The sequence below is a fragment of the Gopherus flavomarginatus genome, chromosome 1 (assembly GCF_025201925.1).
Source record: "Gopherus flavomarginatus isolate rGopFla2 chromosome 1, rGopFla2.mat.asm, whole genome shotgun sequence".
In the NCBI taxonomy this organism is placed as follows: domain Eukaryota; kingdom Metazoa; phylum Chordata; order Testudines; family Testudinidae; genus Gopherus; species Gopherus flavomarginatus.
Window position 1 is genome coordinate 212,738,996 of NC_066617.1, and position 18,099 is coordinate 212,757,094.

General features: G+C 40.1%; 1 protein-coding gene across 4 annotated transcripts in view; it reads left to right on the forward strand.

The window, feature by feature from the left end:
- MAOB (monoamine oxidase B) overlaps positions 1-18,099 on the forward strand; it is a 71,371-nt gene that overhangs the window by 40,839 nt on the left and 12,433 nt on the right. For all 4 annotated transcript variants that reach the window (XR_007772113.1, XR_007772112.1, XM_050936608.1 and 1 more), the window contains exons 4-10: positions 3,406-3,510; positions 5,386-5,477; positions 11,728-11,869; positions 13,136-13,285; positions 13,945-14,104; positions 15,195-15,291; positions 16,712-16,765. Coding sequence is in view for 2 of the 4 variants with exons in the window: in XM_050936608.1 (XP_050792565.1) it covers positions 3,406-3,510; positions 5,386-5,477; positions 11,728-11,869; positions 13,136-13,285; positions 13,945-14,104; positions 15,195-15,291; positions 16,712-16,765 (800 nt within the window). In the remaining 2 variants the exon portion in view is untranslated. The remainder of the gene's footprint in view (positions 1-3,405; positions 3,511-5,385; positions 5,478-11,727; positions 11,870-13,135; positions 13,286-13,944; positions 14,105-15,194; positions 15,292-16,711; positions 16,766-18,099) is intronic.

The following is an 18,099-nucleotide window of genomic DNA, read 5'->3' on the forward strand; positions in this document are numbered from 1 at the left end:
ACAAGTCATAATGAAAGTCCCATAGTCCAGAATTCCTCCAGCATAAGCCAAACAATACATGCAACACACCACCTTAGCATCTCTCACCACACTCTGGCTCTTCAGTGCAGTCCTCTCCTGTCCTTGTCCCATGAAAATCACCCCAGCCATCCAGCTGGAGGGCAACCCTGCTCTTTCCAGTAGGAACTTGCCTGGGGAGCATCCATTACTCCCCCAGGTCATCTTACAGTTCCTAAGGATCCCGCTCTCCAAATCTGGCAATGTCAGTGGGTAAGCGCCTCTGCTGCTCCCCTGCCTTCAGAACTCTCTGGCCCTTAGCTCTGGCTTAGAGCCAGCAGGCAGTTCCCTTCGCTCTTCCTGCCTTCAGTCCCCCAGCCCTGGCTCTCTGGCTTGGGGATGCAAGCTAGCAAACTCCTCTTGCTGCCTTCACCCTTCTTGCAGGAACTACCTTCTGCTTCTTTCTGGGACTTCTCCAGTCCCCTGCTCTCTGGCAACTCTCACCAGCCCCTGACTGAGCCAGTCTGCTCTGAGTCACTGGACATCCTCTCGTTGCATCTCTTCCTCATCCTTCATAGCCCACAGCGTCTGTCCCACCCTCTCAATTGGCCAAACAGGGGATACTTGTTCTGGCACAAGGGAACTGGACCTAGTTCATTTACAGGGGCCAGCCACCCTGTGACACCTAGTTTATGTAATAGTGCAACTTTCTTGTAGCTGTGCTAATTTTCCTGCAAAACTCAAAGATGTTTCCCACCTCAAAGGAACAATTAACAATTGTAGCAGTATAGACCAAAGGTCCATCTAATTCTGGATCTTGTGTCTGGCCAATGGTGGATTTTTAAAAAAAAATGCATGAACTTACTGTGATGCTCTGTACCTCGGGGGAACACCCTACACACCCATGTTCATCTTTATAAAATGATTGTGTGGCATCCAATGCAAAGTTTGTCATGTTGGGTGTCTTTGGAAGGCTCATAATGCACTGAGCATGGCTGTTATAGTAATTGTTACAGTGATGTTATAGTAAGGTTATAGATTATAATTTCATGTATATAGTTAGGAGACTGAAAACGTGTCCGCATGGCTTAAAGCAAGCCCATGCCAAAAACAACACTTTATGGAGAACACACTTCTCAGTAGTCTCCTCTTTGTTAAACTTGCAGGAGGTTTGATTGCAACTGCAACATTTTACAACGGGATAGGAGCCTCCCTAAATCCTGGAAAGATTTGATAATCTAAGGGCAGACTTTTTCAATGAAGGGCAAGGTGATAGTGAGAGTTTGATCTTCCAAGTGTTTCCCTCTTGAGCATCATCTCATTCTTGCCCAGGTTCATCTTCAGCCAATTACGGTGCAGAAAGAAAACAAATGTTGAAACCTCAAAGATTACCACAAAATGGAATTGTTGTCCTCCAGTCACCACCAAAATTTATTTTATTTCCCTTTGGAATAAAATCAAAACCTTTTAAAATGTTTTCATGAAATAAAACGGCATTGAAATAGTAGTTGTCAGGTTGAAAAGGTCAAGTTTTCCATCTGTGTGTCTCTTTTTTTCTGGAAGTGAGTGGACAATCCACCTTGGAGCTCAGAAACCTTTTTAACACACACTTCATCAAAACTGACATGTCTTTGCAAAACATTTTGGCTTTGAGGAAACAGCATTTTTTGACAACAAATTCCCCACATGCAAGTTACTGTGAAAGGACATGATGTTCTCAGGCATCCCTAGTAATAACTGTTATGTCCATATGTAAAATAAAATAAAAATACCCAAAACTCCTTCCACTGCTTTCCTCCTATTTGTATTGCTTTGGTTTTGCTTACAAGCCTTCCCAGCTGTCTTCCACTAGGCTACCTGTGTCCTTACAAACACTATACTGAAAACAGTCTCTCTTTCATCTTATCCAAAATGGCATTGTGTCTTTTTTGTTGTTCTATCTCATTACAAATTGATTTGCAATTTGCTATTACTATCACCCTTTGGTTTGTTTTTGACATTACTACTGCTTTCTAAGTAGCTCCCTCTCTTTGAATTAGATTTCCTCAAAGGTTGTTAGCTTGTTTTTTTTCAAGGTTGTATTTCACTTTATTTCCATCCCACTTTTCTAATCTCTCAAGATCCCTTTGTGTTGTGTTGCATTGCTGCACCCTCTGGTGTCTGCAACAGCTGCAGATTTAACTAATTTGCATCTAATCCCCTCTTCCGGACTGCTGATAAAGAGGTTAAATAAAACCAGGCCTAAGACTGCTGCATACAACAGTCCAATAGACGCTTCTCAACATGATACATTGTTGTTTGTTATCCATTTCTTAACATTTTAATCATGTTATTATGCTTATATACAAGCTGATTTGAATTTGTTTCCAGTAATCATTTTGTAGGACACTGTATGAAATGTTTATTACAATTTAATATTATATCCATTGTATTCCTGTTGCTGCAATACCATCTTAAATGCATGAGAGTGATTTTTTTCCCCACCAAGGCTGTATATTCTTGCAACATTAAATAACCTGTAGTGTTCTTACCAGAGAATATTCTCAGTAGGCCCTGGAATGTGTTTTTTGCGAAAGGAATAACTAAGGGCAGTGACTTTTAGTAGCTTCACAAAGCTATCAAGTCTGCCAGCCACAAAAACAATCAGGGAAATCCCCTGCAAACAAAATAGTACCTACAAATTAGCCATCTTCTCACTCCTTCCATGAAGCCAGACTTCCTTAATTCATAGTAATAACTACATGCAAAATCAAATACTGATATAGCCAATGACATAATGACTTCCATACTGGTTAGCCTATCTCCATGAAACGTATATATACCAAAAATATTGTGGAAAATATGGATGGCTAATAAAGATTAATGATTCACAAATGTTACCTTTCTAATTAGTCTTTTTGAAACTATAAATTGTTGTTTGTTTCAGGAAAACCTCTAAGCTATGGCCAAGATAGTCTTCCTATCACAGTCACTTTGCTTTTTAAAATGAATAACAATATAGTATCTTCCAGTCTCATTTAGGAAAGAAAATGTAATCAAATGTAAATATTCAGTACAAAACTGATCACCCCAAATAAATGCCAACACTCCAAAGCTGCCTGCTTATTGTGTTGATCTTAACCTTACTTTTTGTCTTGGTTGGAGGTGTCAGTTTAAAACCTACTTACTCAGCTTTTAAAGATACAAGGTTATAGCATTCTTATCATTTGTTCTTCCTATTAATTCTACTCTCATGTGCAGCGGATTAACTAATCTGTCACATGATTACTGTTATGTGTACTGGTTGGAAATATCTGGTGACTGTTTAAGTCTTGGGTATTAACTTGCGTACATTGAGGTTGTGGTCATTCAAGTGAATTAGTAGTTTTAAAAATTGTATTCTGGTTATGCTTTTTTTTTTTCTTTTAGGGTAAAAGTTATCCCTTTAAGGGTGCATTTCCTACTATGTGGAACCCTTTTGTCATCTTAGATTTCAACAATCTATGGAGGACGATGGATGAAATGGGAAAGGAGGTGTGTAGAGACTCAGCTGTCCAATTCAGTTAGCCCTTGTATGAGATTCAAAGGTGTGATGTTAGCACATGTTAAATGACACATACTAACTAGCATGTCTTAATAGCCCTGTGTAGGCAAGGCACACTGCCTTTAACATATGCTAAACTCCTTCCCCAGAGGCTTTAACTAACTTCACCAGCTAAGTATGTGTTAAAGGTGATGTACACTGGTTCTTACTATACTGTTGAGCTAGGAGTGTTTAAAAAGGAAAGTGCAGGTTCTTCAAAACATAAACAGGGGAGCTATAGATTCATAGATTCTAGGGTCAGAAGGGACCAATGTGATCATCTAGTCCGACCCCCTGCACAAAGCAGGCCACAGAATCCTACCCATCCACTTCTATAACAAACCCCTAACCTATGCCTGAGTTATTGAAGTCTTCAAATTGTGGTCTGAAGACCTCAAGCTGCAGAGAATCCACCAGCAAGTGACCCATGCCCCACACTGCAGGGGAAGGCGAAAAACCTCCAGGGCCTCTACCAATTTGCCCTGGAGGAAAATTCCTTCCTGACACCAAATATGGTGATCAGCTAAACCCTGAGTATGTGGGCAAGACTAACCAGCCAGCACTCAGGAAAGAATTATCTGCAGTAACTCAGATCCCATCCCATCACCAACCACTGGGCATACTTATCTGGCGATAATCAAAGATCAATTGCCAAAATTAGGCTCTCCCATCATACCAGTTTATCTTGGCACATTACCTATTCCTATCTCCCCTCTCCAGTCACACACTGCACATGTACTGCTCTGCTCACAGACTGGAAGGATGGATATATTTGAGATTTTTGCTACGAGATATGAGTTGCAGTGTTTGCTAAAGGAACTGAAACCACTAGATGAATGGCCCGCCAACAGCATGGACAGAATTGCACACTTCGCTCCAGCACAACATTTTACCTCACTAGACAACGTTTTAGTCTATTTTTTTAAATCTTCTGCTAAATCCACTTTATTTCTGTTTAGAAATTGTGTAAATTTCTAGCAAGAACATTTAGCAGCATTCTGTAGTGCAGGTGAGCTTGTAACTGTGGTCTTGCATTGTTATGATTGAAACTGAATTAGTGCCCCCAAAATAATACATGTTTTTATTACTCGGTTTCTAAGACTGACTCTCTTTTCAGATAGATTTTTCTACCCATAAGAGTTGCTCTCTTGCCTTTAAAACCCCCCTCAATATGTTTATAGAATAAATACTAAAAATAATAGCAAAAATTTGTACTGATCAGAGAAAATTATTCAAATATGTCTTTTCTTTAAACTATTTGTTTTAAAAAAGAGTCTTAAATCAGTCTGTATCTTCTAATTTTAATGTGAAATCAACTGACAGTTAAAAATTAGTCTGTGTTAAGAGACAAGGGAGAAGGGCTGGTTTTTTTTTTTTTTCCAGACAAGCAGAATTTTGTGCTAAGTGTTCTCTCTGAAAATGTATGTAAGAATTCTGCCTATAAAGTTAAAATAGAAGTAGTCTTATCTGGAATAGAAAGCTCAGGTAAGTGCTGAGACGAAACCTTTTGTCCCAATGAAAATGATTGGTATAAATCTGGGAAACCATAATTTCTGGATCACTTTTCTAGTCCCGTCCTTTATACCATTAAGACAATTCCTGAAGAAAAATCATAGTGTGTTGATAGAAGAATGCATCCATTCAGGGAGGTCGTGTTCCTGCACAAATAGAAAAATCCTTTCTGTCCGTGTGTGCTGCGTCTACGCTATGGGGTTGTGCCAGCATAGCTGCACAGTGTAGCTGTGCCAGTCTAGTGTATGTAGTGAAGACATGTCCACAGTGTGCAATTTTATTACTGAACATTTGCTGTTCTTATTTTGTCATAGATTCCTAATGAAGCCCCATGGAAGGCACCACATGCAGAAGAATGGGACAAAATGTCTATGCAAGATTTCATCGACAAAGTTTGTTGGACAAAGTAAGAATCACTTTAATATTAAAGTGTATAAGAGGTTATAGTTAGATAGTGCTGCAGGCAGAACTGTGCAGAGTACAGCTAATACAGGCAGTGAGGAATACAATGGCCCATTGAAAGTGCCAGGGGTAATTGGAGTAGGTGGATTCTAATTATCTCCACTGAAATTTGACCACAGCTAACACTGCTTTTGCAGAAATATGCTAAGAGGTTTAATGACCACAGATGAACAGGATATTGGTTTTACATCTTAATCTGAAAGACAAAACTTCCAGCAATACAGAGTTCACTGACATTATGATGGGGCTTTGAATCAGTGCTGACTCAGAGAGAGAGAGAGAGAGAGAGAGACCTACCAAATCACCAATAGCACTTCTTGCAGCACTTGATGTTTTTCTCTGGAGGCGTCCCATCCAAATACTGTCTTGGCTTGACACTTACGCTTGAATGTCCATGGCTCATCCTCATTAATATGACCTTCAAAGTTCTCTTCACTGGGAAGAAAAGCAGAGGATTCTAAATAGTGATCAGGTTTGATAACTATAATAACTGAGCAAATACACAGTGCATCCCATTATTTTCCATACGTTATTTTAACCCAAATAAAGGTCAGATGAAAACGTAACGTTTGCTAGCATTGAAACCATGGGTAACGTCTCTGCTTGTTATATACTAATTTATTTCATTTGCTGATGACCTGCTTATAACTGGATTCAGCTGTCTCTGTATCAGGCCTGTTTGGACGAACTGAAAAATATCTGCAAAAAGAACAGGAGAACTTGTAGCACCTTAGAGACTAACAAATTTATTGTAGCATAAGCTTTCATGGGCTACAGCTCACTTCCAAAAGCTTATGCTACAATAAATTTGTTAGTCCTCTGAGGTGCCACAAGTACTCCTGTTCTTTTTGCAGATACAGACTAACACGGCTACTACTCAGGAACCTGAAAAATATCTGCTTGCCTCACGCACTAAACTTGGAAATTATGTTTTATGTATCTTGGGCATTCCAGAAATCAGAGATAGTTATGTTCTCAGAAACGTAGTTTTTAGATATCTATTGATAGCTAGCAGCACCCTTAAATTCTGGAATTTAATCTGGCAGCATAGCATCTAGGGATACTGTAGTTTTAAGAGCAAACAAACAGCACAAAGGAGTTATAGGCTTGAATCTTCATAGTGGTATTGCTTCATGGTGGCAGATTTGTAGCTTTTCTGTTATTCTTGTAAACAGCTTTTGTGGACTAAAAGATTATTTGCTTTTTGGTTAGTCTAGTGTAATGCTTCCAGGTCAGGTGACAGGAGATTTAATAAAAAGAACAGGAGTACTTGTGGCACCTTAGAGACTAACAAATTTATTGTAGCATTTGTTAGTCTCTAAGGTGCTACAAGTACGCCTGTTCTTTTTGCGGATACAGACTAACACGGCTGCTACTCTGAAACAGGAGATTTAACAAGACTCTGATTTTGTAATTGGTTTACTCAGAAGTTCTGAATGTTTGGCAGTAAAACAGGTATGCTCTGGTATAGCTAGGTTCCTGTACTGAACTTTTGATGAGATATTGCCTTCAATTATTTAGTGTTAGGCCAGCTGATTTTCTACAGTCACTATAAGAATTCAGTATACAGTCCTGAGACTGCGACTGAATTACCTGAACACCTAAGTGGCCCTTTTGTTAACACTGTACCGTATATAGCACAGAGGTACTGACAATACTGCCTGTTGTTATGCATACATCACATGAATTTTTATTTTGCCTGTAACTCAAGAACAGTTTGACTAGATTTTGTCATACATAAGAAAATTACAGCGCGGTGCTGCCATTTCTAGAAGTACACTCAGAATTACTAAATAAACTACACCCAGGAGCTAGAACCAGGATGAGCCTACAGCTCTAGAAACACAGACCTGTGCCTGCTTAAGCTAGAGGAAGTGATTTGCTACCTTTCACCTATAAAATGAACACTTAATGTTCCTTCTAAGCTTCAGCCAGCCACTAGTGGCCACGTGCTCACTGTGAATGGGTGGAATTCCTACCCTAGTCTTCCACACAATACAGTTGCAACAGGCTGTTGTCCAAAACCTTCCTATGGTTTTTGCCTTTATTTATGCCTTTGGAAATGTAACATTGTCATAACATTTTTTCCCAGATCTGGACCTTAGCGTCCAAAATATGGGTGTTAGCATGAAAACCTCCAAGCTTAGTTACCAGCTTGGACGTGATAACGCTGCCACAAGCCAGGGATTTATACAGTGCCTAGCTCACTGTGGTCTCCCCAAAACCTTCCCTGGGAGACCCCAAGACTCAGATTCCTTGAGTCTCACAACAAAGGGGAATAAACCATTTCCCTTCCCCCTCCTCCCCTCCAGGTGTTCCCTCCCTGGGTTCCTGGAGAGATATACAGAAGCAAGCTCCATGAATCTAAACAGAGGGACTCCACCCTCTCTGTTTCCAGTCCCGGAAACACAAGTACCGAGAGAGCTAATCTCTCTTCCCCCCCTCACCCAGAGGGTTTGCAAAGTCAGGCTTAGTAAATCTAACACAAAGAGATTTTCCCCCTGACTTCTTCCTCCCACCAATTCCCTGATGAGCTGCAGACTCAATTCCCTGGAGTCCCCACTAAAGAAAAACTCCAACAGGTCTTAAAAAGAAAGAAAAAATACATTAAAAATAGTCTCTGTATAAGGTGAAAATATACAGGGTCAATTGCTTAAGAAAAAAATGTGAATAAACAGCCTTATCCAAAAAGAATACAATTCAAAACACTCCAGCAACTACACACATGTAAATATCAAAAAAAAAAAAAAACAATATAAACCTATTGTCTTACTATCTTTGTACTTACAACTTGGAAACAGAAGATTAGAAAGGCAGGAGATAGAGAGAGATCACTCTCAGAGCCGAGAGGGCACAGACACAAGACAAAGAACTCACACCCCAAAACTTCCCTCCACTCAGATTTGAAAAAGTGTTGTTTCCTGATTGGTTCTCTGGTCAGGTGTTTCAGGTTACTCCTTTCCAGGTGAAAGAGACATTAACCCTTAGCTATCTGTTTATGACAAACATAAATAACAAAATCCTAAGGTGTCTAACTGTACTGCAATCAGTTATCCATAGACCTTGCTAAAGGAAGTCCCGAAGGGAAAGATCCCTGGGAATAAACCATTTAAGACAAATTCTATGGAGAACAAGTTTGAGCAACAATAGTAAATGCTACTGACTTAAGTGTGTATGCACTGTCTGTAAGAAAAGCATTCAGGTATCCAGTAGAGTATACTATGGCATAAAGGCCTTCAGAGAGTTTCTCATTGGCATCATCATCCATGACAACTGAAACAGAATAAGAATGAATGAAATGTTACCTTGAATTGGGCAATGTGCATTTTCAAAATCTTTGGTAGGTAACTTCAGCATAGTGTTTGTTAATGCATGGTGTAGCTCAGCCATCTTTGATATACATAGTTATAGGTGATCCAGCCTCTTAAGTTGGAAATGAGACCCTGTACAATCTTGCACAATATCGCACAGCGCCAGGCAAGGAGAGTCACATCTTTCTAATCTGTGATGGAATATGACTTGACATTTTACCTGAATTTTGACGTAATTGTCAGCCTGTCTTAATTCCAAGATGCTTTTCAGATTTCATTGTGCATCTAAACTTGATCTGTCATGTGCAATCAAAAGTTAGGTTACATGCCACAGCAGTTTTCCGATCCCTAGAATGCAATGGTCCAGAAGATTAATCCTCCATTCTTTCCTTTTGTCTGACAGATTGTGCAGATTTGCTTTAGTTTGGCATTTCATGCTGAAATAGCATTGTGTGCTAATGATTGAAACCAAACAGCCATTTCCATGTGAAATAATAGATGACGTGGCGCTGAAATACCAAAAATAATGGGAAAGTGGGAAAATATTATGGAAACATTAGATCATTACCTAAAAGTATTATATGTCTGTAAAATATTAATATACATGTATTTATTCCTCCACTAAATATAATAAAACCTCTTTCAGAGCTGATCATATTTACAATATATGTAAATAAGAACTGAATAAACGCCTGTTTCATTATAGCCTTTTTATGGCTCTAAAGGAAGAGAGGTAGAATCTTTATAGGCACAGATTGCATGCAATTTCTCAGTGGCTAACAGAGAGGAAATAGCATGAAGCCACTAAACATGCACACATGTGGTAGTATCACATTAGCAAGGGTGACCAATCATTACTTCAAAGAGCTTCAGAGTCCAACACTCCCAGTTTACATCTAATCTTCTCAGAGCTATATAGTAACTGATTATAATAAAGGATTATAACAATACTGGCACAAGGAATCTTTCTACTAAACTGAAATGCTGGGTTTCATCTTCGTTGAATTGCTGCCTCCAGAAATGGCTTTCTTTTCAATGACATGGATATATCATGGACAAGTAACTAATCAATAGCTTAAAATATCACATAGCACTAAAAAAATCCCCCACTCGTCCCTACAGGATTAGTTCTTTTATTGCTTCCTTTATTGGCGAGCGCTGGGCACCCAGTTAAGATGCTGGTAAATAGCTGAAATATGGTGATCAAAACATGCAAATGATCCAGCATATCAAATTATAGTGTTGCTGTTGCAGCGATTGCTCAAATACAAATATTCCCGAGCGGTCAAGGACATTCATAAAAGCAGATCAAAGGTTAAGCCTCCCTGGAGGGCAACTAGGTTCTTAGCCTTTTGCTTCCATGGAAATGTCTGTTCATTAAGCAGATAAAGAAGATGCTGTTTCTGTGAAGAATTAAAACTCTGAAGAATTGAATTTAAACTTGCTTAAATGCTTTTATTTTTTTAAAAGCCTTTTTTGCTTTACAAAATGTTTGACTAAACAAAAGAGAAAATAGTTTAAAACCAGGACTTCTTACTGACTTTGGAGGCTATTTGCTGGGAGGCAGTTGACAAAAGCAGTAACCGCAGAAACCCATTTGGTGTTACGCAGCTAAAATGAGCATCTTCTGCTTGGAAGACATGGGACTTCCTTCCTATGGCTTTAATACACCTATATAGATGTGCAATGTGAGGATAGAGGGAGTAACTGAAGTTCAGTGAAAGAATGTTTGTTTACTCCTGCCTGTATTCACACTTCTTTTAACCCATCGTGAAACCTTGTACAGATCTTTCATCTGTAATAGTTCTCAGTAGATTTGTCATCTCTTAAATCAAAGCACAAAGAGTAAGAGAGAAAACAACTATCAAACTTCAGACACAGCCCACTTTTAGGTGTGACACTTTTTCTACATGTATGCTCGTCAGCAGAGGCCACTGCCCATGGCCAGGGTCTGATGCACAACATAATAACATGGCTGTGCAAATGGCATCACGATTTCTCCTTTATTGTCAATCTGCCTCATAAATCTGTACCAGTTCTGCTCAAGGCCTGCTTGCCATTCTGCTTTTTTTCCCGACTCCTCCCCAGGCTGTTTCTTTGTTCTGTGTGTCCCCATAAAGGGGAATTCTGACTGATTTCCTGCATGCTGCTACTCTTAAAAGGACAGAGGAGGAGGCAGCTTGATGGTAATCCATCCAAAATGTGGACAGAACAAGGATGAGAATGATCACACCCTCCTGGACCTTCTCTCACAGTCTCTGTTGAGCTTTATTGTCCTCATAAACTCCCCTACTCCTGAAGGGTTCTGAAGCTTATACAGCGGAGGAGACTGTGGCTGGCTGAAGGAGTGGGGAGACAGGTACCAGTCTGCAGCAGAAAGGACTGTAGGTCTCATGGGTGACACAGTGCGGGGGGTAGGGGAAGGATTGGAGGAGTAGGTAGGTGACGTGCAGAGCTTCAAAACCCATTAGAGCTGTCTGGCCTTGCTCCATTGTTCCCAGAATCTTGAATGTCTGATAATTGTCTCCAAATGTTAGCAGAAGAAAATATAATCTCCTGCGGAGTGTGTCACCCAGAAAGGTCACTTAGCCACTTTAAAACAGGGATAATACTAACCTCACTGGGATGTTGTAGGGCTTAATTTTTGGCAAGCTCTTTTGAAATTATCCTATGTAAAGCACTATATAAGAGCAATTATTTTAATTACCACTGGCCATTCCTGGTCCCACTGAAGTTGAGGGCAAAATACCTGTTAACATCACTGGCAGAGGAGGATTGCGAGGCTCCTTTCTTTCGCTGTTGCTAGAGAACAGGACTAGGTGATGGATATCATCTTACTGCTTTTATAGTAACATACTATCTTTACTTTGATCCCATGTGCAGTGCTAGTAAGAGGTTTGCAACACTGTTTGTGAATGTGGATGTCACCTCTGAGCCTCACGAGGTCTCTGCTCTCTGGTTCCTGTGGTACGTGAAGCAGTGCGGGGGGACAGGCAGGATATTCTCCACCACCAACGGTGGGCAGGTACAGTAAGCCATCAGCTCTTATTTTTGGAAGAACACAGCACACTTCTTGGCAGAAGCCCTTTAACTCATTTATTTTGTTTGTTTTTAAAAGGAAGGACAAGAATCATATAGACACTGTTCACTGCTGCATTAATGGGCAGCCAAACTCCCATAGTTTTTACTTTATATAGAAACAATAGGTGCCATTGATTTCAGTATTAATAGGGTTCAGGTTGTATCAGTGTGGAAGGCCATTCTTGTGGTTCAGGCACTGGACTGGGGATCAGGAGATTTGGGTTCAGTTCCTGACTCTAACTTCAGGCAGATCAGACCCTTTCGCTTAGTTCATCCTCTGAAAAATGAGAGTATTAGTAATACTTCCTGTCCTCACAGGCTAAATATATGAGAGGTACTTAAGTAGTGTAAGGTGATGGGAATTGCAAAAGTGCCTAGATAGATACAGACTAATATTTGAAACACAACTACCAATAGCTGGGTAACTAAAATCAAATCTTTCCTATGTCTGTAGTTCATAAGACTGTCAGAGCAATCTGATGAAGATAAATCCCTGTATTTATGTGTTATATAACCCTAAAATGTGTGCAAAGTGATATATTTAATGCAAGTAACACACACGAAGAAAAGGAAGAATCGGCTAATGTTCTTGCATGAAATGAATATACATTTAATTGCACTCTACTATATTGAAATGAACCTATTTGGCTCACCTCTGATATGTGTGAGAGAGGGTTTTTAAAAAATTTCTAGTTATAATTAATACTACTGGCAGGTTTCAGGACCATGCTACTTGTTTTTTATAGCTTGTTTATGTATAATTATGGCAATCGTTGTTACTATTACTGGTGGGCAGACCTCCAAAAAGGATGAGACTGACTTCAGCTGAGCATTCACAAGTTTGAATGCTTATCCAAACCTGACTTCAGCTGAGCATTCACAAGTTTGAATGCTTATCCAAACCTTAGCTGAACCTCTGGGATCTCCAGAATTGGTTTGGAAGTCACATGAGAACAGCTTTCTCATGAGATTTCTGGCACGTTTTGTCCCATTGGTAAACAGACCTAGCAAGCTCAGAGGTCTCTTCTCTCAAAAGGGTAAGAAATAATAGGTATACGATCTCCAAATTAAGTCACCTAACTTTCCAAAAGGTCAAAAAGGAGTTGGGTTTATCTTGAGTGTTGAGAACAAAAGTTCTGTATGATTCTTATTTTATCCAAACCAAGTTTGTCCATTTCACATTGTTGAACTGTCTCTTTTTCTCTTCCAGGAGAGGAAGTTTGTTGGAGGTTCTGGTCAGATTAGTGAGAAGTTAATGGAACTCTTGGGAGGCCGAGTGAAGCTAGAGAAACCTGTAGTCCGCATTGATCAATCAGGTGAAAATGTCATTGTGGAGACCTTAGACCATGAATCATATGAGGTAATTCAATACCTTACATTAGAGCAAATATTTGTAGGGGTGCGTTTTTAAACCTTTAATTGCTCCACTCGTCTTCTCAATAAGCCTGTAACACAGAGACACAGTGTAACAAAGAAGAGAGCCACAATAACCAGGAATCACATTTTCTGCTATTCCCTAAGTAATACCAATGACACAGCTTGGGATGGGCACCGGAGAAGCAAAGAATTCTAGGATGTGTATTTGTGTCATCCCTTTACTATTTCTACTCCTTTGCATTCAGTTAGCTTCAGAATAAAAGAATATCTCCAGGGACAATGATAGAAATTCAATGCAAGAAAAACATTTTGCAGAAACATTTCAGAGTTAGCTTCCAAGCCACAAAATGGAAGGTCAATCAAAAAGAAGCCAAGTGTAAGAGGAATGGTCTTCTGACCAGTTAGAAAAGAATAGTTGCCCAACTGGATGGTCATTTATACAGTAGTTGTTGTCATTTTACAGTTTCCACAACCAAGACATCCTGAGAGGTCTGCTTTGTAACTTGCATGTTATGGGTCAAACTTTCTTTGCTTCGGAAGATATTACTGTCAGCACACATACTGTAAAGCTTCCCCAGCTGTAATAGAGAGAGGCTCAAATACTGGATAATGTATTTCGTTTATGTACTATTTCTTTTCCAGGCCAAGTATGTTGTTAGTGCCATTCCCCCAGTTCTTAATTTGAAGATTCATTTCAACCCACCATTACCACCAATGAGAAACCAGCTGATCAGCCGGGTTCCCATGGGCTCAGTCATCAAGTGCATGGTATACTACAAAGAACCTTTCTGGAGGAAAAAGGGTATTACATTTTAATCCAGGGTTTTCTTTTGTATTGTATTATGCTAATACAAGCGTCCACATTAGAAGGGGATTTCATCTCTTTTCAGCTACTTCTCTGAGAGTCCTAAAAAGGGGGAGGGGGGGAAGAGTGAGTCTAGAGAGTATATAGGACATGAGGGAAGAAGTTGGGATACATTAACTCTTGTTCCTTGTTGTTCTCCTTACCCCAGTCCACCATTTTTCTTCAGTGGCATCTTAGAATGAGATCTATATCTGTCATTACTTACCTAAACATAATGGTGGAGTTGGGGCATAATGGGGAGCGATTTTATGCCATATACTGCATGACTGCGACAATTTTGTCTGGAGAATAGTTTGTAACTAAAAACATATAGCCATATGTCTTGGCCAGCTAGAGATCCTAAGAGTGTGGAAGTTGAAATATTGCCCAAACCGTTTAAAGTGACAGCACTGAACACAGTGCCTCTTTAATTCTTGCAGGAGTACACCATACAGTCTTTGTTTGCCTTTAAGCTTTTGGGTGGATTTGCAACAGGTGACTGTAAAGCTGTCCAGAGTGCTCTGGAAAAACTGGTGCTTTGAGAGCCATCTTTTTAATAACAATTGTACTCTGTGTTTCCAGAACATTTAGTACAAGTATCCTGACATCTTTTATATCTGGCATATGCCTGTCATAAAAACCTAGTGTGCTTGCCAAAATATTAAACACCGGCAATACTCAAGAACAGTGTGTTTCTGTGCAATTATTTGGTACCCCAGTCATGTTGGTTATAACACCATCTTTTTGGTCATAAATTCAGTTATATGAAAATACTTTCATTGTCCCTGCTTTTTAAAGATGCCTGGAACAGGTTGCTAAGAGTCTCAGGAGCCCATATCTAAAATATCTCACCAAGGTAGAAAATAGTACTTCCCAGAGCCCGAGAAACAGGGCACACAATCTCTGGCAGAACAATTGCGTGGAGCAAGAGAGTGGTGTCATATTCTTTGTCACACCACGCTGGTGGTTTCACCTCTTTCTCTCTCATAGTTCTCCAAAGTACCTGGATTAATAAAATCTGTTTTTTTTTCTCCTGTCTGGTTTCTAGACTACTGTGGTACCATGCTCATTGAAGATGAGGAAGCTGTCATTGGAATGACACTTGATGATACCAAACCCAGTTGCAGTGTTCCTGCCATAATGGGGTAAAACAGAAGAGGGACGATTGCCCATTAATTTTTGTGGGCCTGGGGTTTGAGGAGACATGGAAACCTACCATTGGGGGAAAATATCTGAAAATATTAACAAAAAAGTAGAGCTGGTCAAAAAGTGATGAATTATTTTATTTCACATAATATATTCAACATTTTTCTCCCCAAATTTTGTCTTTAAAAATTTTTCACCTTTTTTATTTTTTTTTTCTTTTTTTGAAATTTTCAACTGTTTTGGTGTGGACAAAACTGGAAAAAGATGTTTGTTTTATTTCTGTTTCCCTCCCTGCCCCTGTCCCTTTTGTCCCTGGCCTCCCCAACGTCAAAATAAGAAAAGGAAAAGGGGAGAGAGAGGAGGAAAAAATGTGAAGTGAGTTGCTGGTGGCCAGGGGAAATCCTCCAAAATCAAAAACATTTAAAAAAAATTTTTTTTCTACAATCCCTCCCTCCCGTTGTTTTGAATGAAAATTTTCAGCCAACCCTATTAAAAGGGATTTCCTTCCAATAAATGTGTTTTTCCTCCTTGCCCCCAATAATCAGAAATGAAATGCAACATTTCCTTATATAAGGCTATTGAGCCATACCACCTAATTCCACTCTAGTCTTGGTAATTTGCTATTACTATACCAAATTCTACAGCTGTCATGAGCGGGTTTACTATGCCATGAAAACAGCTGCTATGAATCTTCTGACCCTTACCAGAGTGTAGGTCCCTGCATGCAGGGACCAAAGCAAGAGGTCTGTACATCGCCAATGCCATGGCACACACTTGTGGAGGAGGTGTTTGGGGATGAGCCTGGAGCGGGGCTTAATTTATAATAAAAAAGGTGCCAGGGGGCTTAAGTAATTTTTTTACATTCATAACTTTGCAGAAAACCCAGAGGTGCTGGGGCTATGAACTGCCAAGTTACAGGTGCCAGGGTTCTGCCCTGTCAAGCCCTGGCACAAATTAAGCCTTGGCCTGGAGAAAAGTGACTTCATAGATCCAGCCAGCCAGTCTGTCCCTGACGCCCTCCCCACAGGAGAAAGAGTGCACCAGATGCAGTGGCTACTGTTGCCCTGTGGCTATTTTCCCCTCTGCTTCATGGGAAAGGATGTTTCCTCTTTTTCCATTAGTGTAACCCTAGTAAATGTCTCCAGCAGACAGCCTGAGATAAAGATTTGATCTTTAGAAACTTTCTGAAAGCTGAGCTTAAATCCTGCAAAACTGAAGAGAAGTGTATAGCCACATTTCTCAGTAAGAATTGAAAGGGTTGGAAAGTGGCCACCAGGTAAAGACTTAAAGACCTAAAGATAAGAGACAAATGTTAGAAGCTGGCATCATCAAGCCACCAACCGATAGCATTTTAAAGGGCACTATATATATAATGGATGCCATCATTCCTTTTGTGTGTGTGTGGTTTTCTTTTTTCAGTTTTATTCTCGCTCGGAAGTGTAGAAGACTGACACATCTCACAAAGGAAGAAAGGTAAAAACAAAGTTCCATAGTTTACACAGGATCTAATTTAAGTTTTTGTTTTAAATTCTCAGTCTCTCTCTTTATGTATCAGACAAAACATTTCCTGCTTGCAATAATTACAGGGATGTTGGGTATTAACTAAGCATGGTTCGCAGTGCTATCACGTCAAACGTGGAACACTTAAATTTTGTTTCCTTAGGAGCCATGTGAAGCCTTTATCCAAAATGGCAGTAATCATGGCAGCGTCTACCTGTCCTTTGTAAAGCCAAGTCCTCAAGCTCCCATTTGACTGCTTTGAGCTGTTCAGGCAGTGGAAAGCATCCAGAAAGCTTCACTTAGTGGGCAACTGGGGATTCCTCTTGTATTCGGGAGTGCCTGGGTAGCATAAAGCCAGAATAGCCAGCTCCATGCTCCTCACTGCTGCTCCTCTGTCCCCACACAGTGGAGTGGGTGTGTTCAGAGAGTGCCAGAAGTGGGAGCGGCTGAGCCAGAGTGCTCAGCACCCTAGTGGTTTTGGATCAGACCCTAGAGAGCTATCTCAGCCTTTGTAAGTTAGCGCAGCCTTGAGGCTGCTCCAGTTTGTCATGGGATGAACCAGCCCTAAGGAGTAGGGGGTAGAAAAGTGACAGAAAGCTACCTTTGACCCTGTGCTCAGAGGTCAACACACTTGAAGATCTAGTCCACTATTTTGTTATAGCAGTCTCCTCCCTGCTATTGTTTAAAAATAGGTTTTAAAGGGTAGTAGAGTTTTGCCCTCAAAAATATATTCCCAGCATTTCACTGGACTAATCAACAAAGCTAAAGTTATATGGCAAGGTTGAGGGGGGGAGACCTTTTGTTTAAATGGGGACATGGTATTTTCAAAATTAAAAACGTGGGATGCAAACACTTGGAAGGTGGTAAGGTGATAGGGAACAGCCAGCATGGATTTGTAAAGAACAAATCGTGTCAAACTAATCTGATAACTTTCTTTGATAGGATAACGAGCCTTGTGGATAAGGGAGAAGCGGTAGATGTGAAATACCTAGACTTTAGTATGGCATTTGATACGGTCTCGCATGATATCCTTATCGATAAACTAGGCAAATACAATTTAGATGGGGCTACTATAAGGTGGGTGCATAACTGGCTGGATAACCGTACTCAGAGAGTAGTTGTTAATGGCTCCCAATCCTGCTGGAAAGGTATAACAAGTGGGGTTCCGCAGGTGTCTGTTTTGGGACCGGCTGTGTTCAATATCTTCATCAACGATTTAGATGTTGGCATAGAAAGTACGCTTATTAAGTTTGCGGACGATACCAAACTGGGAGAGATTGCAACTGCTTTGGAGGACAGGGTCAAAA